Here is a 14,220-nt window from a genome sequence, read left to right on the forward strand (position 1 = left end):
GTCATTCTGATCAAAATCAAACTGTTATTGCTCCAAAAGGAGGTTGTTGAAAAAGTTATCTGCAACTGGTAAGATATTGACTGTTCATAACCTTATCACGGAACCCCACTTTAAAAGATTTGAACTATCCCTTTAACAGATTTTTTTAGTTTTTTTGTTAACATGACATATTTATGGCTTGACAGAATAAATGTAGTAATATAATAAACCTGATTTATATTTTGTGTAATTTTTCTTATCTCTGTGTGGGTTGGTCTGTTAGCAAAATATCTCACAAACCAGCTGATGGATTTCAATGAAACTCCTAGAAGGTAATGACATAATGCACATCTAAAAGTGATTAACTTTTACAGCCATCCAAGTTAAAGATGGCTGCCACAGCCAAGCCACATTAGCCAATACATAAACAGCTAAAACTCATATAATTTTAAAGACACTGAGCTAAAATTTGGGTTGGTAGTAGCTGAGAGTCGTCTACAACATCTAGCCGGAACGCTGCAAGCTGTGCAAGATCTTGGCCTAAAACTTTTTGTTGCAACCATTTGCGTCAACCTCGCTTGTCTGTTAGCAAAACGTCTCACGAACCAGAGCACAGATTTTAACGTAACTCCTCGAACGAACTGATTTGATGTTTTTCTAAAACCGATTAACTTTTGGAGTCACTGCGGTTAAATATGGCCGCCGCCGCTAACCAACACCACCCACCGCATAAACGACTAAAACCCAATCAGTTTTAAAGCTACACAGCTAAAATTTGGGGCGGTAGTAGCCGAGAGTCATCCTCAACACAAAGTCTGAGCATCGCTGAATTTGGAAATAAATGTGGCTGTGGCGGCCATCTTGAATTCAAACTGTGTGAAGAAAGACGCAGGGCAGGATCTGCAGGATGCTTCTGGGGAGGGAACGGGAGGAGGAACCCCCCCCCCCCCCCCCCCCCCCCCCCCTGCCAAAAAAAGTTGATGCAATAATCTCCAACCATGAAGTACAATCCATACAGGAGCTCCTTCTCCCTTTCGTTCCTTGTTGCTCACACTTTTAGTTGAAATGGAATCAAACGCGTCACGCATGCGCACACGGGGGGCGCCACGCTGACGCATCCGCTGCTCCACCGCGTCCCTCTTTTCCTTCAGTCGGACTGAAGCTCGTCTGTGGAGGAGAGAAGACTTTTCTCTCTCTCTCTCTGCCGCATTCAACAGTGTTCAGAGCAAAGAGCCTCCTCCTCCTCCTCCTCCTCTCTCCCTCCCCAGTTCGGAGAGAAGGAGCAGAGGGTCGGTGTTTGTCGGGGGGGGGAGGCAAAGTCAGTGAACTGCTCACGATCCGAAACCCGCGGCTGCTTTTTGTCGAGGGGCTCTGGCGCGTTTTTGGAACCGAAACCAGAGGACTGTTTATTCTGCGCACCCGAGCAGAGCGCGCGCGCCTGGATTAATCTCCTCTGCATTCCCTCACTCTGTCGGATTTTAATTTGTTTTATTTTTATTTTTTTTTGGGGGGGGGGGGAGTGCATTGCAGCTCAGCAGAGGGTGGCAGCCTCACCGTGACTCCCCCCACCGCGCGCGCAGAAAACAACAAAAACTGGGACGTTCGTTTTGGATGCGAAACGGCTCAAACCAGAGGAGGAGAGAGGGGGGGACGGAGGGGGAGGAGGAGGAGGGGGGATATGCGGGTGTCTCGGCTTCGCCTCTGAAGCCCCCCAGCAGCAGCACCGGGGGAGAGGGGACGGCTCCCGACGCCGCAGCGCCACGCACGACTCCCGGAGCCGCTGTCTGGTCCCCCCCCCCTCTCCACCCCTCCACCAACCCACCAAGGTCAGTGGAGAAGTGAACACAGGATGGCTGCTCTGCAACGTTTCAGGATTCACTGATCCTTTTTTTTTTTTTTAAAGTGGATTTAATCACCCTAAATGTTTTGTGCCCCCCACCCCACCCCCCCTCGCTGATGCAGACAGCTCGGCGGCTCGCATGTCCTGAACGCGGGGAATGAATTGCTCGTCGCGAGCGGGACCCTGAAAGAAAATGCTGCTCTGGGTCGTCCTGCTGAATGCGGCTCTTTGTGTTGCCAGCGGAAATGTCACGAGGGACGTGTGCAAGGAGCGCGTGTGCTCGTGCGGCGACGTGGAGGGCGACCTGCACGTCGACTGCGAGAAGCGGAGCTTCAGCACGCTGCGGCACCTCGCCGGCCCCAGCTCGCAGTTCTACCACCTGCTCCTGCACGGCAACTCGCTCTCCCGGCTCTTCCCCAACGAGTTCGCCAACTTCTACAACGCCGTGAGCCTGCACCTGGAGAACAACGGCCTGCACGACATCGTGCCCGGCGCCTTCCTGGGGCTGCAGCTCGTCAAGAGGCTGCACATCAACAACAACAAGATCCGGGCGTTCAAGAGGAGCACCTTCCTGGGTCTGGACGACCTGGAGTACCTCCAGGCGGACTTCAACCTGCTGAGGGACGTGGACCCCGCGGTGTTCAGGGACCTGAACAAGCTGGAGGTGCTGATCCTGAACGACAACCTGATCAGCGCGCTGCCCCTCAACGTGTTCCAGCACGTGCCCATCACGCACCTGGACCTGAGGGGGAACCGGATCAAAACGCTGCCTTACGAGGGGATCCTGGAGCAGATACCGGGCATCGCGGAGGTCCTGCTGGAGGACAACCCGTGGGACTGCAACTGTGAGCTGGTGTCGTTAAAGGAGTGGCTGGACAACATACCTCGCAACGCGCTCATCGGCAGGGTGGTCTGCGAGGCCCCCACCCGGCTGCAGGGCAGCGACCTGAACGAGACAGCAGAGGCGGAGCTGTGCCCCTCGCAGAGCGGGGGCCTGGACACCAGCCTGGCGGCCCCCCCTACGCAGGAGGAGACGGCGCAGAAGGGCCAGCCTCGCCCCACGCCTTTCAAAGACGCCCCCACGCCCCGCGGCCCCAAAAGCCACTCGAAGTCTCGCGAGAACTGGCAGCTGAAAACGAAACCCACTCCGGTGGCGACGGGCGTGAACGACGACGGGGAGCCGCCGCACAACCTGACGTGCCCCCAGCCGTGCAGCTGCAAGCTGGTGGGCTCCAGGCGGGGGCTGGGGGTCAACTGCGAGGGCAAGAAGATGGAGAGCCTGGCCGGACTCAAACCCAAACCGCTGTCCGCCCACGAGCTCAACATGAGGGACAACAACATCCACGCGGTGAAGAGGAACCAGCTGCTGGGCTACGCTAGCTTAAACCTGCTGGATCTGGGGGGGAACAACATCAAGGTGATCGACAACGGCACGTTCCAGAACCAGAGCGAGCTCCGATGGCTCTACTTGGATAAGAACTACCTGGATACTCTGGTGGCTGAGATGTTCGTGGGCCTGCTGAATCTGGAGTACCTCAGTTTGGAATACAACGACATCCAGCTGGTGGTGGCGGGTGCCTTCAGCCCCATGCCCAACCTGAGGGTGCTGTTCCTCAACAACAACCTGCTCAAGGCGTTACCCACGGACGCGTTCCTCGGGATTTCTTTATCCAAAATCAGCCTGCATAACAATTACTTCCCCTACCTGCCCGTGGTTGGCGTGTTGGACCAGCTCAGCTCCATCATCCAGATCGACCTGCACGGGAACCCTTGGGATTGCTCGTGCAACATCGTGCCCTTCAAGCAGTGGACGGAGAAGCTGGGGGCCGACGTGATTGTCAGCGACCTCAAGTGCGAGTCCCCCGAGGAGTTCTGGAAGCGGGACTTCCGCCACGTCCGGAACGACCTCATGTGCCCCAGGCTGTACGAGCGCGCGCTGCCGACGGCGCCTTCCAAGAACGCCACCTACGCCCAGGACTCGGGCGGCACGCGCTCGAACTCCTACCTGGAGCCCAACCGGGTGTCCATCTCCGTGCTCGTCCCGGGCCTGCTGCTGGTCTTCGTCACGTCGGCTTTCACGGTCGTGGGGATGCTCGTGTTCATCCTGCGCAACCGCAAGCGCTCCAAGCGGAGGGAGGGGAACTCCTCCGCGTCGGAGATCAACTCCTTGCAGACGGTGTGCGACTCGTCCTACTGGCACAGCGGGCCGTATCACGCGGACGGCGGCGCGCACCGGGGCTTCGACTGCACCACGCACCTGTCGGTTGCAAACGACGCGTGAAAAAGGAAAAACGCAGGATTACAAACTCAAAGAGAAACTTATTTAACGCTCCCATCTGTAACATACGCACTCCTTTCTGCCGCAGTCCAGATCTACGAGACAGAATATACGAAGAGAGCGGAGGAGAACCACGAGACTGAGTGTGTGTGTGTGTGTGTGTGTGAAAGAGAACAATCAGGGGAATGGTGCACGAACGCATGAATGTACATGTAAATACTCTGGACTGATGTATCATAAAAAAATGCATGATGACGATGATAATCCGCATGGTTTCAGACACACGACGGCGAGGAACCAGAACCACCGACAAAGAGGCAAACTGTCCATGCTCTATCAATATGACCACAATATATATATAGATATTAAGAATTATATATATACAAAAGTGCCATTTCTCTATTTTTTGTGAATTAGGATTTGTATTTGTTGTTTCGAACGGGGTGGAAAAAAAAAATCTAATTAATCCGAGCGGCTGTCGGTGCATGTTTCTTTTACGTTCTCCTTCGTTTAATTCGGTTTATCGTTTCCCCGATTATTGACGCGGATATTTATACTTCGGTGGGGAACCCGACGTCATCATCTCCTTTATGAATGTAAAAAAAAAAAAAACGAGAAGAAACTAAACCTGTTGTTCTGTTGAAATATGTGCCAATTTGTTTTTGTTTGTTTGTTTGTTTGTTTGCGGATGTGGCAGACGAGCATGATCGGTTTACAGCACCCAGATGCTTCTGCTGCAGAACTTCATGTAGCTACAGAAACAGTCCAGCGGGGTTTAATCGTGAATAACCGTAGCCTAATGTTTGTGAGAGGAGGAAAAAAACAAATTGATTTTTCAAAAATACGATGGTAAAATTAATTGATTTCCTGTTGGAAGCAGGGCCGTAATTCAAAGGGTGGATTGAGGGGGATGAGCCCATTTGAGACGCAGATAAATGCCTTCTTAAACATATTATTAAAACAATATACTTCTTAAGTGGGCTGCATATTATTTTTTACTATCGTATTTTTGCAAATAAACACGTTTCCGGTTGATTTGATCCACGTGTAGGCCGATATAGACTAGAGCAGTGTTCCTCCACACAAAAGAAGCTTACGGCTATGATTCACTCTCATCATATTGTGAGCTTTTGTAAAGCCATCTAATCCTGTCCAAATACAAACCGCACTGTATTCGCTGGGAAATGCGCTGGAAGCAGGGCCGTAGTTAAGAAGGGGGGATCCAGGGGGACGGGCCCCAATGAGACACATGCTGAGGTGTTCAGTTAATGCAAGATGCCTTTTTCAAACTTAGCATTTTGGAAACTTGAGCTACTTTTTACGTGGGTGGCACGTTTTATTTTTCTTTCTTTTGCACTTTTGTTTGTTTGTTTTTGTTTAGCGTGGGCTTTTGTAAACAACGCCATGACTGAATACCTGTTTCGCAGAAGTCAGCGGTCTTGTTGCGGGGGAATGGAGAGAAAGGGGGTGTCGGCTACTTCTTTTGTCTAGTTTGAGATTTTATAAAAGTATTAATAATAATTTAAAAAAAATTGATACATCTAGTTTTCCTTTTTTATTTTATTTTCTCAAAATGTCTTAAAGTTTAAAGGGATAATTCAGATGTTTTACAGTGGGGTTTTGTGGAAATGGTTATGATTAATGAATATCTTACCTGTCGTTGATGGTTATTTTAGTTAATTCCCAACACTGGTCCCTGAGGAACACCACCCTGCATATTTTTGTTGTTTCTCTGCTCCAACACTGATTCAGTGATTTAAATATTTCAAGTTCTGCCGAAGCCTGTTAATCACCCATTCTTTCAAATCAGGTGTGTCAAAGCAGGGAAACAACAAACATATGCAGGATGGTGTTCCTCAAGGACCAGAGTTGGGAACCATTGATTTAAACAACTTCAGTTTGGAGGTTGGTTCATTCTGACCGGATTGATGAGCTAATGGCTAGTCTGAGCAGCGCTAATACTAAAGCGACTTGCTGACAGTTGACACGTGCATTTAGAGTTATTGACTAGCACACAGAAAAAAAGAAAAAGTGGCATTAGCAGCTAGCTGCAGCACTTCCTGCAGGAACATAATCATACTTTTTCAAGACAAAACTGTGCATTATGAAACCGACTGAGGCAAATATGTTAAAAAAATATATATTTATTATGATTTTTAAATCTAATTATATGTATTTTAAGATGTCAACAGTCCACTTTTGTTTTGGTTCACATTAGCCAGTAGCTCATCGGTCAGATCAGCATTAAAATATTTCTCCAAACTGATTTTTTTTTATTTTTACACCTGGTAGGTTGTTTATTTAACATTTCTCTACGGATCCCCGCTTTAAAAGAGCTGAACTATCCCTTGAAGGCAACGTGAGGTTTTTTTTATCTTGCTGTTTTTTTTTTTTTTCACGTCTGACGTGAAAACCCCAGCACTGAATGTTTGCGATTTTCAACCGAAGGATGACTAATAAAGGCAAAGTTTCTGAGAGATTTGGCTAATTTGGTTCCAGTGACAGTGTACAGATTACCCCCCCCCCCCCCCCCCACCCACCCCCCCCCCCTCTCCCCCCCTCTCCCCCCTCTCCCCTGTTTAGTATAGGCTGAACTGTATGTCCCCAGTAGCCAGGCTGGAACTGTCCATGGTGCTGAATCACAGTCGTCCTGGTTCTCTTTGCTTTATTTGGGGGTGTTGGGGTGGGGGGGGACTTTTCAGTGAGGAAGTGAGGGTAGAGCAGCTGGCGTGAACATTTGCATGTGTGCACCCCCTCCCCCTCCCCCCCCCAGTGCTTCATAAAACGTGACTGCGCAGCAGCTAAAACCTCAGCCGATCTGTGACTCTCATCGCAGCTTGTTTTGATTTCTTTTACCAGTTCTTTGATTTATTTATTTTTCGTTCCGACCACCTGGCTCCACCGGTGTCCTCTGTTTTTTTTGTGCATTTACATCGGGAGTGGAGGGGGAGGGGGGCGTTGCTGGTAGAGCGCCTACGTTCTGTGGGGTATTACTGTGCCACAGCCCCACTGATGAACTTGTCATGACTTTCAAACGCTGTGTTTCCAAGTTACATTTATATGCTTTGTGATATTTGACCTGCTTCTATTTTGTTAAATAAAGTGTGGTTGAGGTTGAGTAAAAAAACAACAAACATCCATGTACTTTTATTTTTCGAGTCCAAACGGATATAATCGCTGTGGTGCGATTGAGAGTGTGAGGTGTAAGCAGCGCAGTGGGCTGCAGTACGTGACGGAGGATAAAAGCCTGGAAACATCGCACTTCCTCCGCTTGAATGCGTTACGAGGATGAGGTGTTGCTGCTGCCGCAGTCCTGGATGACTCAGGCGGCAACAGTGGGACCCTTTCATTAACGCGCCGTATAATCGGTGCTGGGAACGCAGCCGAGCAGGCCCTGTTTGACACGCCGGGCACGCAGCGCTCAGACGATGTGTCCCGGCGTGCTTGCCGTAGTCAGCGAGGAGCTGGCGGTTGATGCAACGCTTCCACCGGGGATAACATCACCCGAGCGCCTCGTGACACCCGGCTTTGGTGTCCAATCTCGGGTCTTTGATTCAGGTCGGAGGTTTTTCATGCCCCAGGTGCTTGTTTGTTGTTGGTTTGGTCATTTTACTCCTAATTTGTTATTTACGCCAGGTAAAAAGCATACTTCGATGGGATTTTTATTTGTGCGCGCATGCCTGAAGCAAAATGGTGAAGTACTGAACAAACTTTAATGGGACTAAGAATGTAATCGTTGACGTAAACACAAATCAAGATGGCTGCCACAAAATGGCTGTGATAGTTTTAATCTTTAAAATAATGAGCTAGAATATCATCCTGAGTTTAAAATTATTAAATTAATTTGAAGACGGACTTCAACTTGCCCCGGAATTGCTCAAGATCTTTGCTGTCCCCCATCACGGACCGAAGTGGGGGATTGGTGGACTTTTATTTTTCAACCCAAACTTATCACAGTTTGTGTTTCCAAATAAAAATAAATAACAAATCATTCAAGCAAGAGGTTATTCTCACCGAGTCACGAGCACTCATTTTCAAGAAAGACGTAATAACTAGAGAAATTGCGTTTCCTGTGAAAATGCTTATTGCAGAAGAACTTGCTGAGAAACAGCTAAAATGAGCTAAAATACATGCTGAAAAGTAGCTGAAATGGAAGCCTAAATTAGCAGAAAAAACACATACTTGCTGAAATAGGTTTAAATAAGTAGAAATGAGCACAGACATTAGGAAAATGGCTAAAAGTAGCTGAAATTAGCAAAAAAACTGAAAAGTAGCTAAAAAGGCACAAAAAAGCTTAAACTACCAGAAAGAAGTTGAAAGAGCTGAAATGAGCTTAAACGTGGATTAGCTTAAAAAGCTAAAATGTGCATAAAATAGCAGAAGTATCATAAAAAGCTGAAACTAGCAGAAAAGCACAAGCTGAAATTACCTTAAAGAAGTTCATTAGGTTGAAAGTAGGAAAATTACCTTGAAAATTTTGAGTTTATCTGAAAACCGATGAAATTAACTAAAAATGCTAAAAATGTAACTGAAATGGTAGAACAAGCTTAAATTTGCAGAAGAAAGCAGAAAGAACACGTTTGGCCAATTAGTCTCAAAGAAGCAGAAATGAGCACAAAAACGTAAAAATTATCTGAAAAAGCTAAAGTTAGCCACCAAAAAAAACAAACAAAAAAAAAAACTGCTGAAAAGCAGCTAAAACAATCAGAAAGAAGCACCAGAAGGAAGTGGTGAGAGCACATTATTGTTGTTAGGTTGACAAAAGCTGAAATATAAAATCAGCATAAAAAGCTAAATAGTAGCTGAAAAAGCTGAAGCTTACAGAAATAAGTTGAAAGGTGCATAGCAAGCTGAAATTAGCAGAAAGAAGTTTGAAGAAGCACAAAATGTTGTAGTTAGTAGAAATAATCTGAAAATAGCACAACACATCTGAAATTAGCTAAAAATGTAGCTGAAAAGGTAGAATAATCTTAAATTAGGAGAACAAAGCAGAAAGAACACGTTTGCCCAATTAGGCTGAAATAAGTGGAAATGAGGCTCCAAAATATTAGAAATTATATGAAAAAGCTGAAATTAGCAATTAAAAAAAAGCAGCTAAAACAATCAGAAAGAAGCTTAAATTACCAGAAGGAAGTGGGAAGAGCACATTTTTGCTGAATTGAGCTGAGAAAAGTTGAAATGAGTGCAAAAAATGTGAAATTAGTAGAAAAAGTTAATCAACATAAAACAGCTAAATAGTAGCTGAAATGGCTGAAACTTACAGAAATAAGTTAAAAGGACCTCAAAAATGTTGTAGTTAGTAGAAAGAATCTGAATGGAGCACAAAACAGCTAAAACAAACCCCAGCTGAAAGTAGCTGAAAACTTTAAATTTGCCGAAAGAAGCTGAAAGTAGCTGAAAACTTTAAATTTGCTGAAAGAAGCTGAAAGTATCTGAAAACTTTAAATTTGCTGAAAGAAGCTGAAGCAGAACAAAATGTGAAAGGAGCAGTAAAAGTTTGTAAACACATCTAAAGGTTTGAAGGATGGAAAATGAACTCAATTCATTTTCTTTGAGAACAAAATGGCAGAAAAGGCTAAATATTTCAAAAAGCTAAAGATGCACCAAAACCAAAAGTCATAGCAGGATTGTCCTGAAAGAGCTGAACGTTATAAATGAAACAAACTATTGTGAAATGAGAAAGATGCCAAAAAAACGTACAGAAGAAAAATGGATCACAGTACAGTGAATGCCTCAAAAACATTCACACAATAATAACATAGACCTATAGCCGAAGGTTATTTCCTGCTTTCTAAACTGCAATTTTTTTTTCAAATAGCCCGTTTATAAAAATGATATAATTCCTAAATTTCTGTTGTGGTTTTTGATTTTGGTTTGCCGCCTGAAAAATTCTCTGTGCCGTTGTTTTAGCTCATTAGCTATTTCTGTCAGTTCTGGACGACTTCAGGCTCTTTTCTTTCTTTTTGTTGTTGCTAGAGGAAAAGAAAATCCATAAAGTTTGAATCTTTTGAATTGTTGTATGGAAGAAGATTGAGACGGTTATTGGAAATGATGCTGCACGTCTTTTAGCATATTTGTTAGCGTTAGCAAAAACATCCGTTCAAACAAAGGCTTTCCTCTTGAGTTTAAAACATCTGTGGCTGGCTTTTATCCGACTCCCACCGGTCACATTCGTGTGTCGGCGCTTGTTTAGGTTTTTGAAAAAAAAATCCCCCAAAGATTTTAAGCTAGGGTATTAGCTTTTGAAGTTAGCTTTGATCAACGTCCCATGCGCTGCGCTGAAGAGTTGCCAGCTCCTCCAAACTCTGCAGCCCTTTTTGCTGCTGGTATTAGCCCACGGGGGGTGTAGCGGTGATTATCTGGCATTATCCCCCCGGGGATTTCTTGGTGTTGCGCCCAGATATTATTATTATTAGCCCAACCGCTGCAGTGCGCTTAGCCTATACGTCTCAGTGGTTGGGCTTTATTAGATCTTTGCGAGCAACAATGCTGCAGTTATGAAACAACTGCCATTCTTTAATGTCGTGCTTGGAAGTAACACTGGTGATTAGCTTTGGTATTAGCTTCAAGTGCTTTTACATGAAATGAAACACGTGGGTATTAGCGGTTGTAATCACTTAGCTTGTTAATATAACCGTCAGTGCAAAATAGTACCCAAACTACACGTATCTGATATACAGTAGGTTGATAAAGCTAAATCTTTGGAAAGCAAAAATGTGTTTGTGTTGGACTTGTTGCCTGCAGCTTTTGTCAATCCACTTCTCTTGTTTCGAAGCGACTTATCGGGTTTATATTTATGAAAAACTGCCCTGACTTTGGCTTAATGAAGGGTGGCGCTTTAGCACCAAAAGCAGCAAACCCATTGACGATTCCGGGGAACGTCGCCGCAGTTCTTGAGAGCTCCAACATTAGCAAATTGAATATTTCAACCCTTACTCATATCCCAACACCTGCCAGACACATAACAGAGCAAAGTATTTTAAAGAATATCAGCTCATAAACGGCTCGGATCGAGTGTTAACCTGTTGAACCCTGACCCATATCGAACTACCGAGCTGGGGGCGTTTAATCAAGATGACTGACTGGTCTGCTGAGTGTTTCCCCCTGGCTCCAAGTAATCTTCTCCCAGCCCCCCTACTTATCGATCACCTCATTGATTTGATTTCACTGGCACATGTGCACCCATCTCTCACTGGCGTCCGTGGCCCCCACCTGATCTAATTAGGCATGCTCAGCTGGGAGCGATACGGGGGTTGTTTCGTAGGGGCGGTGTAGGATTTGTTCAGATAGAAAGGAGCTGTGGCGAATTTCCTAACTGACTCAACCATTTAAGGTTGAATCCATTATGCCCATACGCCCACACATGAAATTTATACATCGTACATAAAATTTATTACCACGCCGAGACTGGAGGACGTCTGAAAACATCGAGAACGCTGCTATCATTCCAGTTCGGGGATCTCTAGACCTGTATAGACACAGTGTGTGCTGCTTAATGGACTCGGTTGTGCAGCTAAGGCTCTCTGCCAATGTGGGAGAATTTGTATTAAAGTGGTGTTGACGGTGACCAATGAAGGTTCATGCTAAGAGTGGCTCTCTCCATTAAGGAGCTCAATTGCGTTCTCTATCCGAGCATTTTCATCGCAGATGTGATTTCTGTTTATAGGAGTGGAATAATCAGCCTTTATCAACAAAGGGCCTTGTTTTGAACCAGACTGCATTTATTGTTCTTCTACTCTGGTGGTAAGAAATGTGGAAGACAGAAAAACCACCTGACAGCAGGAACAGGAACTTTACTTCTCATATTTTCCGAAGATACTCAGAAATTGGGGTCATGGCACTTTTCTTCCTGCAGTGGTTATGTAAGCTTTCAGGCACAAAAAAGCAGCATCCACACAAAAAATGCACTAAAATCAGCGTGAGCTTTTAGATTTCGGTTGAGCATAAGACACGTAACGAGAAAGGCTTAAGAGACACACTCAGCCTTGATGTTTCGTGGAACCTTCCGATGCGCCGTTCCCATCAAAAAGCTATTTTCCCTGTTTGTCTTGTCTCGTTAAGACCTAATTTGTGGAAAATGACTGAAGAGGAAACCCATTCCAGAGCAGCATACACAACTTTTACATTCTAACACAGCTGTTGATGAAGGAATACATCCACTTTATGGAGGAATGAGTCACATGAGAAAGGTTTCCAGTGCGGGGGAAACGAACATAGATCAATGAAGGCGGCACTGGTTTGGAGAAAGTTTGTGTCTAAGTTTGTTTGTTTAAATCTGTTGAGTCAGAACAGATGTGAGCAATGGGTACTTCAAACTCTGGACACGAGACTGATGTTCTGAGGTCAGAAATCGGACCTTCAGATCAGTTCTCTGGAGAAAGAAATGCATAAATGGGATCAAGTCTTAAAGTCTTCAAATGCTTAGTAAGCATTCACACTATTGTGATCCTGTTGATATTTACTATTATTGTGTATTCTTCTAGTTACCTTAAACTATTCCACACGTTTTTCCACATCTTTCTCGTTCCACAATTTTTGTGCTATTTCAACAAATCATAGACCAAAACGTTCAGCGCTTTCATTCATTCAACCTTTATTGCTACAGGTTAGTGTCACTGAGTCACGAGGACTCATTTACAAGAGTGACCCTGTTTAAAACAAAGAACAGAAGAGGTATAAACAATAATAGACAGTCATATAAAAAAAGAAACAACAACAAAACAAGAACAGCTACATTATAAAGCGAATGTCAATGGAAAACCTTAGCAACAGTTTTAGCTTGACAATAAACAACTGTGTCATCAGCATAGAAATGTATTTATGCATCAGGGATGATCGGACCTACATTACCTATGTAGACTGTGTACATTTATGTACTACTTATGTACTTATCAACTTATGTAGATTTCAGGACAATCCTGCTATGACTTTTGGTATTGGTGCAATTTTAGCTTTTTGAAATATTTAGCCTTTTCTGATATTTTTTGCTCATAGAAAATGAGTCGAGTTCATTTTCCATCCTTCTCATGCTTTAGATGTGTTTACAACATTTTACTGCTCCTTTCACATATTTTTCTGCTTCAGCTTCTTTCAGCTTCCTTCTGCAAATTCAAATGTGCTTTCATATACTTTCAGCTGTTTTACAACATTTTTGTGCCTCTTGTAACTTCTTTGCTAATTTCAGCTTGTGATGCTACTTTTAGCTATTTCTGCTAATTTTAGCTTTCTCTGCTAATTTAGCTACTATTTAGCTGGTGTGCAAATTTTAGCTTTTTCAGCTAATTCTACATTGGTTGCACTTTGACTTTTTCAGCATATTTCAGCTAAACTGTGCTCTCTCCGCATCCCTCTTGTAATTTATGCTTCTTTCTTCTTTTTTAGCTACTTTTCAGCTGGGTTTTTGTTGTTGTTGCTAATTTCATTTTTTTCAAATCATTTCCACATTTTAAGCACATTTCTGCTTCCTTCAACCTAAATTGGCATTTTTTTTTTGGCTTTCTTCTGCTAATTTAAGCTTGTTCTACCTTTTCGGCTACTTTTATTTAAGCTAAATTCATCTGTTTTCAGATAATTTATAGTATTTCATGGTAACTGCTGCTACTTTCAGCCTAATGAACTCATTTCTGCTAATTTCAGCTTGTCATGCTCCTTTCAGCTATTTCATACTAGTTTCAGCTTTTTCTGGTAGTTCAGCTACTATTTAGCTTTTTTTTAAACACTAATTTAAGCTTTTGCAACTAATTCCACATTGTTTGAGATCATTTCAGATCTTTTCACTTCCTTCAGGTAGTTTAAAATTTTTCCTGACTTTTCAGCTGTTTGTTGCTAATATCTGCTTTTTTTTAGCTTATTTCATATTTTTTGTGCTCATTTCTGCTTATTTGAACCTAATTCAGCAAGTAAGTGTTCTTTCTGCTTTCTTCTGCTAATTTAGGCTTGATCTTCTATTTCAGCTACATTTCAGCCTGTTCTTTTAGCTAATTTCAGCTGTTTTTCAGCAAGTCCTTCTGTAATAAGCATGCACACTGCATTTTCACAGAAAATGCACTTTCTCTAGTTTTGTTTGGGATCATAATAATCAACGTGTTCATCCATGTTCCACAAACTAAAATACCCATTTTCT

General features: G+C 44.2%; 1 protein-coding gene across 1 annotated transcript; it reads left to right on the forward strand.

The window, feature by feature from the left end:
- Positions 1 to 1,710: 1,710 nt before the first annotated feature.
- On the forward strand, positions 1,711 to 5,028 carry LOC119428852 (SLIT and NTRK-like protein 1). The gene has a single exon (XM_037696544.1). It carries the CDS (start codon positions 2,013 to 2,015, stop codon positions 4,098 to 4,100), a length of 2,088 nt encoding a protein of 695 aa, XP_037552472.1. The 5' UTR covers positions 1,711 to 2,012; the 3' UTR covers positions 4,101 to 5,028.
- The last annotated feature ends 9,192 nt before the right edge of the window (positions 5,029 to 14,220 follow it).

This window comes from Nematolebias whitei, chromosome 23 (genome assembly GCF_014905685.2).
Source record: "Nematolebias whitei isolate Nwh7 chromosome 23, NemWhi1, whole genome shotgun sequence".
NCBI lineage: Eukaryota > Metazoa > Chordata > Actinopteri > Cyprinodontiformes > Rivulidae > Nematolebias > Nematolebias whitei.

Coding starts and splice junctions, on each gene's coding strand:
- LOC119428852 (XM_037696544.1), top strand. CDS start 2,013: ATGCTGCTCTGGGTCGTCCTGCTGAATGCGGCTCTTTGTGTTGCCAGC.